Genomic DNA, 16829 nt, shown 5'->3' on the forward strand with positions numbered 1-16829 from the left:
CAGCTTCTCTCTATTTGGAAGTTTTTAGACCTCCTGCTTGTCTTGCTACGTGTATTTTAGACAAACAGGACATAAACTGTTTTCTTCTAAGTGGGAATTCAGTACTGTCCCCGGTTCCCTGCACCTCTGTTCTGTGGATGCAAAGGCTTGGCCAGGGCTCATCCACCAACTGCTGGATACTGCAAGATCAGAAGTCAATGGTGATAGGTTCTTTTTGCAGAAATTGAGAAGTAAATCCTGAAATTCACATGAAAATACAAGGGGCCCAGCCAGAATAATCTGCAAAACAAACAGTGTTGGAGTAGTCACACTTTCTGATTTTAAAATTTACTCCACGGTACTTTAGTACTGGCATCAGGGTACACATGTAAACTGTTGGAAGAGAGTGGGAAGTTCAAGAATAGACTCTTGTGTCTATGACCACTTGATTTTCCATGAGGGAGCCTGGGCAGCGTAATAGGGAAAGAGCAGTGTTTTCCACAAATGCAGCTGGAAAACGATATCCACATGCAAAAGAACAAAGTTGGACCCTTACTTCACACTGTGCACAAAATTAACTCAAAATGGTTTATAGATTTAAATATAAGAGGTAAATCTATAGAACTCTTAGCAGAAAATATAGGAGTAAGTCTTTGTGCACTGCAATTGGGCAAAGCCTGCTATGAAAGAACACCCAGAACTCAGACAGCAAAGGAAAGAATAGATAAGTCGGACCACACCAAAACCCTGAACCTTTGTGCTTCGAAGGACCCAGCAAGAGTAGGAAGGAGCACACAGAGGGGAGAAGATGCTGGCAAATGATGTATCAGATGAGCCCAAATCCTTGAACACAAAGACGACCTAATGAGCTCAACAATAAAGTAAAAATAAACCCATAAAAATAGACAGAGACTCTGAATGGGTATTTCTCCACAGAAGCTATACAGGTGACAGGTAAGCCCAAGAAAGGCCACGCAGTGTCGGGTGGCAGGGAAGGCACAATCCCTGGGCTGCCTGCAGTAGGACTGAAAGAAAGAAATGGAAGATGGCGGGTGTTGGGGCACTCACGCCTGCTGGTGGGACCTCAGTGGTGCCAAAACTAGAAAACGGTCGCGGTTCCTCAAAAATTAAATTTGAGTCACTCTGAAAACCAGCAATTCTACCCCAAAATATTTACCCAGAAGAACGGAAAACACATTCACAAAAACCTTCAATGAACGATCACAGCAGCATTACGGCCAGAACGTGGGAGTCACCCCGATTCTGCGAAGGGATAAAAAAAACGTGGTACCTTCATACAGTGGGTGTTATTGGAAACACAGAGGACTGAAGTACCGATGGCTTCCCTGTACCGCGTGTGAACGAGTGTCACCTCATGCCAGGTGAAAGAAGCCAGGCACAGATGGCATACCTGTGACTCCACTTGCAGAGAATATCCAGGACAGGCAGCGTTACTGAGAGAGCAGATGTAGGTGGTCGCCAGAGGCCGAGGAGGGCGGAAGGGGGTAACTGGAAGGGGCTTCTGTTTGTGGTGAGAATGTTCTGGTATTAGGTAGCGGTGAGGATTGCAAACTCTGAATGTGCGCGGTGCTGGGGATTGAACCCAGGGCCCGAGTGCTGCCAGGGGCCTTGGCTCACCTGGAGGAGGAGGGGGCTGAGCCAGAGAAGCGAGGGTGACAAGGTGCAGACCGTAACTTGGCCTCCTGACCCCAGCGTGCTCTCCATCGGCAGTGCCCTTACAACACAAGGACGTCCGACAAGCACGCATGGGAAGCGATCCCGGCGTCCCCGCCCTGTGCTCAGTTCTCCCCTCACCACCAGTCAGGCAGAACACAAGGGGCAGAGGCACCAGGGAGAGGGCGGGCTCAGGGGGAAGGAAAGGAGGGAGGTCTGAGGCCTGCACCCCACTCCTCCCACAGGTCACCAAGGAGAACAGAAACCGCCTTCTACCGGACGTCGTGGCCTGGGTGCAGGGCTGCAGGAAGTGAGGCCGGCGGGCGCCTGCGGTGCTGCCCTTTGGGGGTGCCCAGTGGAGCGCAGCCTCGAGCCCTGCCTCCGTGCGTCTGGACCCTGCGCCTGGACCCTGCGCCGGGAGGCTGACAGCTGCTTCCGTGAACGCTTGGCAGGTGCGGGCGGCCTGTGTCGACCGGCAGCCCTCACGGCCTGCTCGTGCTCAGGGCTTTCTCTTCATTTCCTCTTCAGTCCTGTGGCTGGGGTAAAGCAGGACCTGAGCAGAGGCGCTCAGTCCCTGGAATTTGTCCCCCTTGAAGTTTGTCCTTGTGTTGCTGGTGGAGAGCAAGTTCACTGCCAGTTGATTTTGCGTGTCATGGAAATTAAACCCCCCTCCGGGCTTCTGTCTCCAGCACTGAATTGTTATGCCCCAGAAAGCCATTGGGGTTCCTCCCCACCTCTTGTGTATGTCTTTGTTAGTTGCTTAATAAAATTAAAGCAAACGTGGTGTTTCAAACGCACGAGTCCTGGTGCGGGTGGCCTCTGGAGTGTCCTGCCTCCTGCCACTCAGGCTGAAGGGCGGCAAGGCTTTTTCTTTCCAGGAAAAGGCAATGGCTGTCCTCAAAGCAGGTGGTGAGACTGCAGGGGAAACTGCCCTCAGCACTGGGCTGCGCAGTCGGGAGGAAGGCTGCAGAAGTCCAGGGTCAGCCCCCAGCAGGGTGCCGCAGAGAGGGAGGTAGGAGAGCCTGGCACCCTGGGATTCAAAGACGATGGCACTGGAGTGACAGCTCCGTGTTTGTAGGCCACTTTGGGTGACGATCTGTGAGTTTTCGGGCTTCTTAGCAACTAGCGTCAGCTACAGAATCACTGGCATAAAGGCAGCGCGTCCCTGCTCTGTGACTGACAGGTCTGTGCCCGTGCAGACAGGTGTCTGGGCGGGGTGCTGGGCAGTGCTGAAGCCCAGGCCTGAGCACGACCGGGCCTGCAGCCCGGGCAGGCCCCACGTTGGCCGCGCTCTTCCCCGGCAGCTTTCAAGCTTCACCTGGACATGTGTGCTTGAGGAGCCGCAGCAGGAGGCCTGCCGGCCTGGGGACGCTCCCCCACAAAGGGCCTCCTGCCCAGGGGGAGGAGGGGCTGTCTCCAATGACCCTGCCCTGGTGGCCCGGTGCTGCGTCAGGGTGTCCACCAGGCTGGCTGACTGCAGCCGCAGTCACCAGGATGAGGAGCACTGACAGTGTGGGTTTTGGCCTTCAGTGGGCCAGGATGGCCACCACCAAGCCTGGGAACCTAAAGTCACCAAAACCTGGATGCCTGTGAGGGCATCCAGCCCTGCAGGGGCCCCACCAACCCCAGGAGAGTGTGGTGGAGGGAGGGGGCAGGCAGATGTCCCTGCTGTGTCCTCCTGGGCAGCCGCCTGCCTGCTGGAGCAGGACCCCACACGCAGCCTTTCCAGGGCTCTGGGCCGCAGGGGCGTGTGCACGGGGCTCCCCGGGCTCCTGAGTGGGAACGTGTCCCTCTGTGCTTGTCCCTCAGAGGTCTGTGCTTCAGGGTGACTGCTGACTGAACTCTGCTTTTGTCTTAAATCAGGAACTTGATGAAACCTACTTCAGAACCGATGGACTGGCTAGTTTGGGGTTCGTGCTTGTGGGGGCAGGGGTGTTGCTCTGCCTGAGTGTGGAGCTGGCTCCGTGGCCTGGCCGTGGGCACCGGGACCGGACGCGAGGCGGATCCAGCACGCCCTGCGCGCCTCCGTCAGGCCTTCTGAGGTTTAGTGTGCCGTGCCCCAAGCCTCTCGTAACTGGTAGGTGTGACGCTGTGGCAGGCCCTGCCGTGATTCCTGTGTGGCCATGTCAGAGAATGCTCAGGGGCGCGTGGGAGATGCCGTACAATCCCTGTCACCAGCCAGGGGCCCGAGGGGGGCACCAGCAGTCCAGCAGCCGGACTGGGTCCTGGCTAAGGAGAAATGCCCTTGGGGGCGCACACAGCAGACGCCGTGTGAAGAATTTCTGCTCGAGCGAAAAATTTCTGCTCGAGCGAAAAATTTCTGCTGGGCGAGAGGCTGGTGGGATGCAGAGTGGGTTGGGGAAGGCTTGCTGCCTGTGCTCCTCTCCTGGCAGCCCTGGCCGGCCCCTCCACGCCGGGCTTACAGATGGACCCCTCTTAGCTCTGAACTGGTGGTTTGGGAGGAGGGGACGAACCTTTAAAACTGGCCGACAGGGAGAGGCTCCCCGTAAGGTCGCAAGTTCAGTTGCTCACCCAGACCCCACCCCAAGTCCCAGGGCGCTGGCGATGGCAGGACGCCTTGCCCCTCCTTCCCTGCTGCCTTGGCAGGGGCCACGTCCAGGAGGACTGGCCCTGTGTGCTGACGGGCAGATGGGAAGGGAGCCCAGGGCTGAGGCACAAGCAGGTTTGTGGGCAGCGAGGCGCTGGTGTCGGGTCCGAGAGGCGTTCCCCAGACGGGAGCCTCAACACGGGGCAGATCGGAGCTGTACTTCTCAGCGTGAGGGACACAATTTAGAAATGGCAGCAAAACTCAAGCACCAGACGCAGCAATAACTGTAAATGCTTTAATTCCCAAAACAAAGGCTGTGCGCGTGTGCTTGTGGTGGGCAGGTGGCCCAGCGTGAATGTGGAAGACAAGTACGTGGGCCTGGGAAGCGCGGAGCGCGGGCAGGTGGAGGAGCCCCGGACCCTGGCCTCCCGACCCGGCCCGGCTGCATGCAGAGTCAGGGCCCACGGGAGCCGCGCTGTCTGCACCCCAGCTGCAGGAGTGTTACGAAGGAAGGAGTCTCCGCGCTGATTCAGCCGCGGGGCCCGTGGCCGTGGCCGTTTGGTGGTGTCCGGCACTGCGGTCCACCTCTTCCAACCACCTCAACAGTGACAACCGACATGTGAGGTGCCAGGGGCTCGGCATGCAGTGGCCTTCCCTCCCTCAGGGCAGGAAGGGGCTAGCTGTCCACGGGCTCCACTTGCTCCTGCGCAGCGCTGGGGAGGAGGCTGCCCTCACCCACCCTGTCACACAGGTCGCTTACAAGAACCTGAGATGAAGCCGGCCTTGCTGAGCAGCTCGCGCTTCCTGGAGGGGACCCTGGGGTCGCAGCACTGGCTCTTTGGGGTGGGGCCGGCTGTGGACACTGGTTTTCCCGCGGATCCTGCTGGGCTACTGCTCGTCCGAGGCGCTCTGCTGGGAAGCCGTGTCGTCCAGGCCCATGTCCTCCTGGCTCGCTCTTCTGCAGACCAGGCCCCGGTTCTCTGCCGCCTCGGCCAGCCGTCCGTCACACAGCTGCCCCTGCTCACCGGCATCCGTGGGATCACAGGGCTCCGAGAAGTGCTTCCAGAGAGGGGAGAAGCAGGGACCTCAGCACGGCCCTGCCAGGCTCCCAGTCCCCACCCACGTCCCGCCGTGGGCTGCAGGCCCTGAGGCCGATGTGCCAGGGAAGCTGTGTGTCTCACAGGGCCTAAGGCCGAAGGCCGGGCCGTTCCCAGGAGGCCTGCCATGCTGCAAGGAGGTGGGCCCTGGGCGGTACCGCCTCATGCTCAGTTGCAGGTTGACCCAGGGACACAAGAGGCCTTTGGTTCTGGACGCTTGCTGGAGACGGGGAAGGGCATGTGCCAGACTCCCAGAAAACCACCCACAGACTGGCTGGCAGGCCTTAGGCCTTCTCACCGAGGAAGGGAGAACGGGGAAGGAGGCCTCTGTCCGTGGACACCCAGCCTAGGAAATCCCCTGAACCCCCTGCCTGTCCCTGGGCCGGGCGGCCTGGGGCTCCAGGAGGCCTGAATGGCCCCCAGGGGAGACGTGGCATTGCTGGGCTGGAGGTTCCTGCGGGGCTGCCTGGCCCAGCCTGGGCGTCCCCTGGTGGGGAGCGTGGAGGACCAGGGTGCCTCTGGGGTGCTCAGCTGTGCTCCCACCCCCACGCCCCGGAACCCGGGTCCCTGGTGATCTACAGGCAGGAGGCCGCGCGGCTCCTGAGGAGCAGGGGAAGCCTTCACGCGCTACGGCGGCGACTCACTGAAGCTCGGGTACTCGATGTCAGCTAGCTGGACTCTGGGCAGGTCAGAGTCCTTAAGACTCACTCTCTAGAGTGGAAATACTGAGAGGGGCAGCATGCCCACAGCTTTAAAGGTGGCCCTACCCTGGGGACTGTGGTGGCTGAGCCCCATTCCTCTCCCTGAGGCCAGAGCAGCTGGGATGAGGCGCTTCTGCTGGGGTGGGCACGTCCTGCCCTGGGCTCTTGGCCCAGGACACCTTCCGCTGAGCCTGTGCAGGGGCTTGCCATTTACCATGGCCCAGAGCATGGCGCGGCCTTGTGGCCGACCACCTGCCGCCCTGGGAGCCCTGCTGAAGGTTGTGGCACCGCAGCTCAGGCCCCGGATGGCCCGCCCTGGCTTGGAAGCCTGCCCTGGCTGCCCGCCCTTACCCGTGTGGCCTGGCCGGCGGCCCTGGCCGAGGGACCCATCAGGATGTTGACGCTGCTGGAGGACTGTGTGTCACTGGTATTCCCCCCTTCGGCCGCAGAGAGCCCAGAAATGACCAGAGCGCTGGAAAAGCTCCTCTTGCCGAAGAGGAAACTGAGGGTGGAGCTGGTGGAGGAGCCCAGGCTGGATCGGATGAGCGCTTCTGCTCGCTCGCGCACGCTCAGGTGGCCTGTGGTGGTGACCGGTGGCGGCTGCGAGTGCAGGGAGGCGTCTGAGGTGTGCAAGGAGAGCCGGCTGCCCGAGGGCCTCTGGGCCAGCTCATGGACCGACGTGGACGTCTGCAGGAAGGCCTGCCGGCTCTCCAGGATGGGGCCAGAGGAGCTTAGGGTGGACGGCCTCTGGCTCAGGGCCGGGTGTGCCTGGATGGACTGGCTGCGGCCCTTCCTCCTGCCTGCGGGGAGAGCAGAGCACTGTGGGTCTGTGCCGGGCCTGGGTGGGAGGCCCAGGTGCCGTGGGGCCTGCACCCCTCCAGGGGGAGAGGGACCCCAACAGGCAGATGAGGGGACACGCACAGGAGGGCGCGGGCATCAGCAGCGATGGGGAGGCATTTCAGAACAACGGGTGGCCGAGTCTGAAGGTCCAAACAGAAAGGACAAGTGTTAGAGGAGGTGAAGACGCTGTGCAGTGAAGCGCAGCACTGCACCAAGTGTGCACAAGCGTGTGCAGGCTGAACATGAGGCAGAGACCCCGTCACGGCTGTGGCGGGGTTGGGAGTCAGGTGGGGAGTGCCAGCGGCTCTGCAGAGGGGAGCAGCCACTGCTTCATGCGGGCCGCCCAGAGGGGCTCTGCCCTCCAGGCTGTGGGCGCCCCTCACCAGGTTCCCACGACGTTTGTAGGCTCTCTGGTGACGTGAATTTTCTAGTCTAAAACCATAGACGGGGTGACAAGGTGTCAGAAAGGCCACGTGACTGTGTGCAAGGGTTTCGGGTGGAAGCCTGTTTACAGAAGCAGAGCGGTGAGGGGACAGGCTCCTCTTCCAGCCTGGGCACATCTCTAGCCGGGAGCCTTACAGGGCATTTGCCGTCAAAGGAAAGTAGTGAGCTCCTAGGAAAGTCCTACTGTGCTAGTTAGGTTCCCTGAAAGCCAGCTGGCGGGAAGGGGCGGGGAACCCCCCTCTCCCAGGCACAGTGTCCTTAGTTTATTTTGTATCCTGGCCTGGGTCACTTACCCACCACAGCGGTGGCCAGGGGAGTCAGTGCCTGCATGTGCTGTGGGCACACACTCTGCCTGGGCCGGGAGCTCAGGGAAGTCCCCTGCAGGGCCAGGACGAGGCCTGGGAGCTCACTGCACACTGGCCAGCTCCCTTCTCCAGTCAAGGCCCTGAGGACAAGGATGGCTGAAGATGCTGACAGCCAAAGGTGGAGGTGGGAGCACGGCTGGGTTTGCCCAGGACTTTCCTGGTATCGGCACTGAAGGTCCTTCCTGCATCCTGGCAGCTCCTCAGTCCAGGCAGGACACCCGGACAGGTGACTTGGCTGCAGAGAGCAGGTCTGAAGTTGTTTCTGGCCTAGGCCTTGGTTCTTGTGCTGATCCTCCGTCCCAGGGTGGACAGGAAGGCTCCTGCTCCTGTGGCTTAGGCTGTGCCCACTGCCTCTCTGAGGTCAACCAGAGACGGGAGACGAGGAACCTATGAGCACCTTGGTTCTTGAGGATCATGGTGATGCAGGAATGCACGCAGAGTTTGGGCATTGCCAGTTGCCTTGAAAGGGGAAGGTGGCTTGGACCACGTGCTGGGCACCTATGTTCCCTCTGAGGCCGGGGTCTTTCAGGTGACTGGCCCACACAGTACCCAGTCCCAGGCCTCTGTTCTGGTGGTCCTCTTGCCTGGTGTGGCCTGTGCCCTTCGCTCCCCATCCCTCCACCCTTCCCAGCTCCTGCTGAGACTTATCTAACCAAGACAAGGGCAGACCCCCTGCACTTGGCAGGAGGCTTTCCCACTAATGCCAGGGACAAAGGGACAAACACCCTGCTGTGTGTCTGCACAGGGCAAGGACCCTCCTGCCTTCCATTGCTTCAGATGTTCTTTTTGGTTTTGCTGCTATTTTTTTTAATTTTAATTTTTCAAGAAGCAAGCAAACCTCCTGCGTCCGTCTGTGCTTCCAGGACCTTGTGATCTGACTGACTGCCAGGCACTGTGACGTCACAGAATGCTTCTAGGGAAGTGTGATGTGAGTCATGCTCATAGGTTCCTCGTCCCCCGTCTCTGGTTGACCTCAGAGAGGCAGTGGGCACAGCCTAAGCCGCAGGAGCAGGAGCCTTCCTGTCCACCGTGGGATGGAGGTTGGGGTGGTTCCGGCTGCTCCAGGGAGCAGGTCCCAGACCTGCTGCTCCTGTGCTCCTCCAGCTGGGTAGCTGCCAGTCAGGTCCTCATCGGGGCTGGCACAGCGAGGCTGGGCGGCCGGGGGCAGAATGCTGGGCATTTGATCACAGGAACGCGGCCTGGGGCCTGGGGAGGTGTCCTGATGGGGACTCAGGCAGGACCCCCAGTTCCTGGGCATCTGGCAAGGGCTCGAAATTGGGATGCATGGTAGGAACCAAGCAGGGACGGATGGGCAGCTGGGTCCCCAGCCTTGGTCACTAGGGTGGAACTGCACTCAGTCCTTCAGAACTGCTCCCTCACTGCCACCTGGCCGAGCCTGTCCCGCCCTCGCAGAGGCAGGCCCCTCGCCTGGGCTCCCTTGCCTGGGCCCCCTTGCCTGGCACTTAGCACACTGCGTGCTCCCTGCCGTTTGCCCAGCTTTCTGAAGCAAAGGACTCCTGCACGGTTTCTGCCACCTCAGCGCCCTGCACTGCCTTTCACCAGGTTCTGAGGGTGCACAGCATGGGACCCTCGCGAGGCACACGGTCTCCAAGGCCTGGGCTCCAAGGGCAGGGTTGTGTACCGCAGGGCACAGGGCCAGGACTAGGGTGTGTCCAGAATCCCCTGGCATACGCCTGCCATTCCTTGGAAAGGGGTTGGGACGAAGCCCTGTCCAGTTGCCTCCCCAGAGTGTTTGCCGCTTGTGCCCCTGTAGGAGGACCCCACGTGGGCTTCAGACAGAGGCACACAGGGTCACGCTCGGGGTGGCACAGCTGGGGCAGCCTGCATGTGCCCAGCTCAGCAACACAGGAGGGCAGGAGAGTGGTCCCCTGCCAGCTGCCCCAGGACTTGTGTCCACCACTTTCCCCAGCTCACTGGCCCCTTGGGCGCTCACACAGGTGTTGGAGAGGGGCTGCCCTGCTGTGGGTGCCTTCTGAGAGAGCTTGGGAGACGGCCTGGCTGTGCTAGGGGCCTGCAGGCCCCGGGCATGATCTTCCTCTCAAGGAGGACACAGGTCAACTGCCTTTGGGCCCCTCTGCCCAAGCCCTCCCAGGTTAGTGTGGTCAGCACCAAGCGTCCCGAGGACAGCACTCTGCTTGGTCTCCTGGAGAAGCTCCTGGTTGGCAGGGCTTGGTGCACTTCGGAGAGCCAACAGCTCAGCGCTCCGGGTCCCACGGCTTCTGGTTCTGATGACAACCCTCACAGCTGCTGGTTGGGTGGGGATTCCGAGCTGAGAGCCCGGCCTTGGCCTCCAGGAAGCTTAGTGCCTGTGGGGGAGCTCGAGGGGCCACTGCATTCAGCCAGGGTCAGCTGAGCACAGGGCCACCTCGCCTGAGTGGCCCCCTGCCTGGCACTTAGAGGCCCACTCAGCTCCCAGCTATGGGGACGGGGCATGCTGACCCCCCACACGCTGCTCCAGGCCTCGAGAATGTCCTGGCCCAGCCTGGGGCACTCACAGGCCTCTCCCAGACCTTCCTGCAGCATGTGCCCCAGAAGAGAGCAGCATGCTCTGGGTGTGCCGCTCCAGGCTTTGCAGAGGTCAGGCAGGCCCCACTGAGTGGCCACTGGCCTGGGTGCAGGGCAGGGGGCAGCTCAGCCCCATCATGGGACAGTTCAGACCACAGACAACAGATGTGGGTCAGCAGAGACAGGAGCAGGAGGGTGAGGCCAGGCAGGGGCGTGGGCCTCGCAGATGAGGTGGCATTTGAGGGTGTTGTCAGTGAGCCAAGGAGCCATTTGAGATGGGGGAGGCCCATCCAAGGTGGTGGGGCCCTGAGGGGGACTGTAGGACACCGTGCGGCAGGGTATCCCGGGGCAGCAGGAGAGGCCCCAGGACAGGGGAAGGCTTGCCTGCTCCCAGCACCTCTCCTGGCGACCTGACGTGGCAAGGGGTCATCAGGTGTAGTCGAGATGAGGCCACACCAGGCAGGGTGGGCCTCTAGCTCACAGCGTCCTTAGAAAGGGGACATTTGGACATGAACACACAGGGAGAATACCATGTGGGGACAAAGACAGAGATCATGTTGGGTTTCTAAGAGCCATGGAGTGCCACAGACGGTCTGCTTTGCCTGCTGGTGGGGCCAGAAGGAAGATCCCTGTTAAGTAGGGCTCTTGCCAGCCAGGGCATAGGACAAGGTCAAGGTGGGCAGGGACACTTGCGAGGCACAGATGGAGCACAGAGGCAGCGCATGTCCCAGGTGTCGGGATTCTTGGGGCTGGGTTGGGGCGGCAGTTGAGCAGAGGCAGCGTCCCAGGCCAGGGCCACGGGATGGCCATGGGGCCAGGATCACAGGTTCTGGACATCCTGCCTGGTTCGCATCCCAGGCTGGCCACTTACTAGCTGCGTGCCTTAGGGTTTCCCCATCTGCAGGGCAGGAACAGCACATGCACTGTGACCTTAGCGTCCTTTAGGATCAAGTTGGCCTGTGCCCTGCAGCCCTCAGCATGTCCCCACACAACAGCACTCAAGGGCCAGTGCAGGATCCGATGTATGCAAGATGCCATGCCCACGGGGCGCGGGGTGGAGGGCAGCTGCAGCTGGGGGCCTGGGGTGCTGTGCCCAGCCAGGTGGGTGGCTGGGGAGGGTGCTGTTTTCCTCTGAGCTGCTGACCTCGGCTCCTTTGACCACGCACCCAGCTCCTTACTCACCTGCCCACCTGCTCTCCTCTGTCAACTTTCTGTCTGCCTCCCACCTCTCGTCCACCGATCACCACTCCGTCACCTCTCATCCACCGATCACCACTCCGTCACCTCTCGTCCACCGATCACCACTCCGTCACCTCTCGTCCACCTGCTTCTACCATCTGTTGCCCACCTCCCTCCCTACTTAACCCCATCTCTCATCCATCACTTACCTGCCCGCCATCGCCACTCCCTCCCTCTCTACTCCATCTCAGTCTGCTGTCCAACGTCCATCTACCTTGCCCAGGCCCACACGCTTCCTGCTCTGCCTTGCTCTGGGCTCTCCCAGGCAGGCTGCTCTTCCCAGCTGTCAGGAGCAGAGCTGGCAGGGCAGCTCGCACAGAGATGCTAAGTAAGTGCTGGAAGTGGGGGAAGGAAGATGAGACCACTCGCAGGTTGTGGAGGGCCAAGCCAAGGCCCAGTAGGACCAGGGCGGCTTCTGCCTGCCCCATGTCCTCTGCAACCCTCCGCTCTCCTCTCCAGCCCAGCCGCCCTCCTCCCCGAACAGAGCTTGGCCATCTGGCTGAGCCTGTGTGGGTGTCAGTTAAACGCGCTCCACACTTTAGAGTCAGCCTGGCCACCCCCGTGCTCCCATCTGCTGGCACCCCTCCTTCCCCCTTTGCCATCCTCTGGAAGGTCCACGAGAGCAGCAGGGCAGAGGCACAGAAAGGAAGGACACAGCCATAACACAGCCAGAGCCAGGAAGTCCACAGGGAGAGCTGGAAGGGATGGGAGTGGCAGCTGGGCAGGAGGACAGGCAGATGAATGCTGCCCGGGGTGCCAGACATACGTGACCACAGCTGGCCCTAACCGTCACAGAGGGTTTTTCTGAGCAGATCTCTACAAGTCAGTCAATTCTGCCCAGCGATTGACCCAGAAGGGAGCTGGTAGCCCTGCGCACCCACCTGTCCTTGGAGCCCCTTCATGGGAGGCGGTCCAGTGCTGGGGGCCCCCTTTGTGGGGATGCTCTGCGCTGCTGTCCTTGCTGTCTCCACTTGGTGCATAGCTGCCCCCCGCCGGGGCTCCGCCTCCGTCCACGTCCTCGATGTTGCCCCTGCTGTGCTGTCCGGCGCTGCCGTTCTTGCGCATGCTGGAGGGACAGAAGCGCAGCCCCACGCTCTGCGGCGGTCTGTGGGCAGGCCTTGGGACCCTTTCACCCAGTCACGTGCCAGCCACCTCGTTTTGTCTAAGCACTAGGCTCGCAAACTCTGCCATGGTCACCCCGCCCTCCACGGCGCCCGGCCCAATCCTACCTCAGCCACCTGGCCCGGAGCCACGCCCTCAGCCTGTCCAGGGTGACGGGTCCGCCCCAGACGCGCTTCATCTGCCTGTGCGTCCCCAGGTAGGACGTGGTCAGCGGGGAGACGTACATGGGGTAGCCCAGGGGCTGGTCGCAGGAGGAGTTGATGAGGTTGCGCAGCACCTGCCTGTTGTTCTGGATGCTGCCGCGCTCGGGGTTGCGGTTGCGCAGGAAGATGAGCTCCTGCTGCTGCCCCGCCCAGAGCCCGCGCACGCACTCCTTGTTCACCTGCGGGCGAGAGCGGTTGGCGCCCTGCTGTGGGCGTCTGCCTCCGCCACGCCGCGCTAGGGCTTTGCCTGTCGCTCCCCCAATGTGGAGAGGATGCCATGTTCGTGGGGAGCCCAGGAGACAGGAAAGGAAATCGGGTTCTGTGTAGGGGCAGCTCAGCCTGTGCAGGAGGGTCTGAGCCGGACGTCCGGCATCAGGGATAGGCCACTGGAAAATTCCAGAGACTCGGGAATCCAGCTGAGCCAGGTCCTGACCCTGTCTGAAGCCGTCCCAAATGATCCTTACGCTGGCTGTACTGTGGGGCAATGGCCCTGCCACCCCAGCATCTGGCCGGCCTTGTCCACTGCCCAGCACTGCTCTGGGCAGCCCCTCTGCGGAAGGAGCAGCCTACCTTGATCACCTTGAAGCTCAGGAAGCCTCTGTGCAGCATGACCACCTTGTACTGGTCGGAGCCCTCGTCCACCACCCGCCGCAGTGTCAGCAGCTCCTCCCTGTTGGACAGCACTGCGCCCCTCCAGGCCGGGTCGCCCTCATGGCAGATCACCACCTTCTTCTCGAAGGACTGGATGGCCTGGTAGAGGACCGCCGGGTCTTCGTACTCGTCCGGGCAGGTGAACTGGTCCTGGTGCAGGGAGCCCAGGGCCCAGTCAGCCAGCCCAGCTGGCCAGGGTCCCATGCAGATGGCCTCCAAAGCCATGTCCTGCCTCCACCATCTGCCTCCCCTATTCCCATCCCGGGTCCCTACTTGGGTACAGAGGCTGCCTGCTCATCTCAAGCCCTAACCAGTGGAATGTGCCTAGGGCAGAGCTTCGGGACACTGGTCCCTGTGACTCTGGACGGGCGTTGGCACTCTAGGAGTCTCTCTCCTAGCCAGGATCCCTCTGCCTTTGGGGACCACCCTCCTCCCACCAGCTCCTGAGGGCAGATCGTCTTTGGCCAATGCCATGACTCTCTGGTGGCCTCCCTGTGAGTCACCTAAGCAATGATGTGTCCCCAGCAGAGAGGGGACTGCAGTTTCCTGAAGGCCACTTTCCCGCTGCAGTTTCTGCTTGCACGTCCTACCTGGTGCAGCTTCAGGGACATTCGAATAGCCGGAGCGACCACTTTGTGCAGGAGGTCCATGTCGGCAAATACCCATTCGTCCCGCGCTGTCACCCTGAAGTCGCCCTTGAAGAGGGCATGGAGGCCATGCAGGAAGGCGTCCAGGCTGCAAGACAAAGTCGTTGCTGCTGACTCCCAGCGGCCTGCACAGTCCTGCTACTAAGACCAGACTTGAGTCTCCTGTTGAAGAATTATCTTAATATTCTTAGGCTGATCCAGCAAGGAAAGGGGCCACCTCTTGGACTCACCCAGAGTACGAATGCCTGGCCTGGAGCCGCGTTCATGTCTCTGTTGGTGCCAGGGTGTGGAGCCATGTCCCCTCATTTCAGGAGCCACCAAGGTGGTCTCCAAGTGAAGATGGAGGCCCGCGTGGGAACGGGCCCCGTGTGCATGCAGGTCAGCAAACTGATCGCCCCCGCGCCCATCTCTCTAGAGGGGCCACGCTGGCTGAGCCATCACCGAGCACTTTTGTATCTCTGGGTATTATTTCAGGCTGTGTCACTCATAAAAGCTGGACACACACACTCAGAGAGGAAAACCAACGACGGAAACCTGAACGGGCCGTTCAGGTGCTCTTTCCCAGTGCGCCCTGTTTAATGCTGGGGCGAGGCCCCGGAGGATCTGCCCGGCTGTCCTGTTGCCCATTTCCAGCTGCTCCCGTTCTGCCGCACTTCCCACCTTGCCCACGGGTCTCCAAGTGGCGCCTGGGTGGGGGACAGGGCGACCACCCGGGGAACTTGCTCAGGGATGGGGCTTTTGTTTTGGTGACACTGGGAGTGGGCTTGGCAAAGCCTCTCCTCCTGCACTCGAGGATGGCCCCTCTGTGCACCCTCCCCTCGTTCTGTTACCACATCTACACAGTCATGGCCAACACCCCGAGGGGCAGTCATGAGGCCAGAGCAGGAAGCGACATGCTGGACAGTGCTGAACTGGACAGGAGGAGCTGGACAACAGGGGCAGAAGAGACTCTGCAAGGACCTGCCCTCCTAACCATGGAATGAGCGGCTCAGTGAGCGGACTATTGATCCAACTCAGCGCTTTAGACCTGCACATCAGGGAAACAGTCCCCTAGTGCTATTTTAGCATTTCACCCTGGGAAAGGCCGTCATCGCTCATTTCCTCCTGGAACTCCCTTGAGACGATGCTGAGGCTTTGAGCCAGAGCAGACTGGGAAGTGGGATCGGCCAGGGGCCGGTCAGGTGGAGCTCAGGGGGTGGCCTGGAAGAGCCTGGAATCTTCCAGAAGGAGGTCCTGGAGGCTGCCTTGCCCAGAGGTTCTTGCCTCACAAAGCAAAAGCTTCCTGGGGCTGCAAGTGGTAGCCTGTCACTTAGGAGGCACTGAGAGGCAGTCATAGGGCAGGTGACTGGCAGCTTTAGCAGGAAGCCTATTGCCAGGAGCGGAGGTCACAAGACGCCTGCATCGCTCTCACCCAAGACATCTGGAGATGCTGCTGTCTGGGGTGGGCATGGGGCGCTGAAGCAGGGTACTGCTCGGGCAGGACCAGGATGCCAGACTGTGAGTGCACCTGGCCTCACAATGCTGAGAGCAGCATCCCCTCCAGATGTGGGAGGAGGTGGTGCATAGGAGGCTCGGAGGCTTCCAGATACCCCGCGGCCCACAGGCACAATGAGGTGTGGGCAGCCAGTCAGCCTGGCTTGCAGGAGGGCTCTCAGCTGCTTGCTCGTGGTGGGGGCGCCAGGTTTCCACGGAGCCTTGCCACGGTGCACGAGCCCCCACCTGAGGCCTGCAGTGTACACGTCAGCTGTCCTTTCCGTCTCCCCAGGAAATGACACGGTGCGGTGCTCGATGCTGTGCTATTGGAACGACTCTCCCTGAAAGTCCAAGCCAACTCAGCAGCCCACCAGTGGGGGGTTTCTCCTCGCCTCGCAGATGCAGTCGTCCTGAAGAAAGGTGTTTCATTACCTGCTTTTTTCCCTTGTGAGAACCAAGAGGCACGGAGGCAGGTGTGGGAGGCAGAGGACCAGGCCCTCGGACACCTGCCGCGCGCCTGGAGGTGAAGCTGCCCAGACTGTTTTTGGAGACAGCTGAGGAATGACAGGCTCCCCGCAGCCCAGCTGGAATGGGTTGTCGTTGCTGGGGGCAGGGGGGCGTGAATTGGTTGAGGCTAGGAGGCAAGACAGCCCCACTCAGCCCACTGGAGAACAGAGGTGAAGCTGGCCCACCATGGAGCCCAGCAGCCAGGTGGGAACAGAGAGGACAGCCCTGAACCGACCCTGGGATTGCTCAGGACTGCGGCCCAGAGACAATCACGGGCTTCCCTGCACTATGGATGCGCTCCAGATTTTAACAGAACCAAAATGGCTGCGGAACTGCCCCAGGCCTGGAGTTGACCGTGAGCTGATATCAAGAGCCTCCCTCTGGGCTGGAGAGGCAGCGCCAGCTGCTGAGCATGCTATCATGGACTGCGCGGCCGAGCAGGCCTGTCGCCTGGCCAGCGGGCATCGCCAGCCGGTGGCTGCAGAAGAGGTGACGGCGAGGAAGCACAGTGTTTCGGCCTCCAGCAGAGGCTGTGGCGCTGCCCGCAGAGCCTGTTCTGCCTGGACTGTAGCTCCGAGTCCACCCCAGCCTCTGCCCCTCCTCCCCTTTCATGGCAGAGACGATCTGGAGCCAGCCAGTGAGGAGGACAGAGGGCCATCTCCATGCTCCTGTGTCCCAGCTTCCCTGCCCTCCGGGTCCTCACAGGTCTGCTGCAGAGCCTGTGAGGACCTGTTGTCCTTTGAGCCCTGGTTTTGCTCAGAATCCTGCCCAGCTCAGCCTACCAGTATCCTGCACCTTCTTAAGTGATGGCAA

The 16829-nt window shown here is 61.0% G+C and overlaps 1 protein-coding gene across 5 annotated transcripts in view; it reads right to left on the bottom strand.

Moving 5' to 3' along the window:
- Positions 1 to 4094: 4094 nt before the first annotated feature.
- Positions 4095 to 16829, bottom strand: part of PCNX2 (pecanex 2) — a 193919-nt gene continuing 181184 nt past the window's right edge. For 4 of the 5 annotated variants that reach the window (XM_079107187.1, XM_079107188.1, XM_079107186.1 and 1 more), the window contains 6 exons: positions 13980 to 14124; positions 13309 to 13539; positions 12643 to 12917; positions 12295 to 12479; positions 6351 to 6799; positions 4095 to 5260 (listed from right to left, as the gene is read on the bottom strand). In XM_079107187.1, the coding sequence (XP_078963313.1) occupies positions 5090 to 5260; positions 6351 to 6799; positions 12295 to 12479; positions 12643 to 12917; positions 13309 to 13539; positions 13980 to 14124 (1456 nt within the window). In that variant the 3' untranslated portion in view covers positions 4095 to 5089. The remainder of the gene's footprint in view (positions 5261 to 6350; positions 6800 to 12294; positions 12480 to 12642; positions 12918 to 13308; positions 13540 to 13979; positions 14125 to 16829) is intronic. The other variant, XM_079107189.1, reaches the window with a different exon arrangement.

Source organism: Sciurus vulgaris (genome assembly GCF_902686455.1).
Source record: "Sciurus vulgaris genome assembly, chromosome: 12".
Classification (NCBI taxonomy): domain Eukaryota; kingdom Metazoa; phylum Chordata; class Mammalia; order Rodentia; family Sciuridae; genus Sciurus; species Sciurus vulgaris.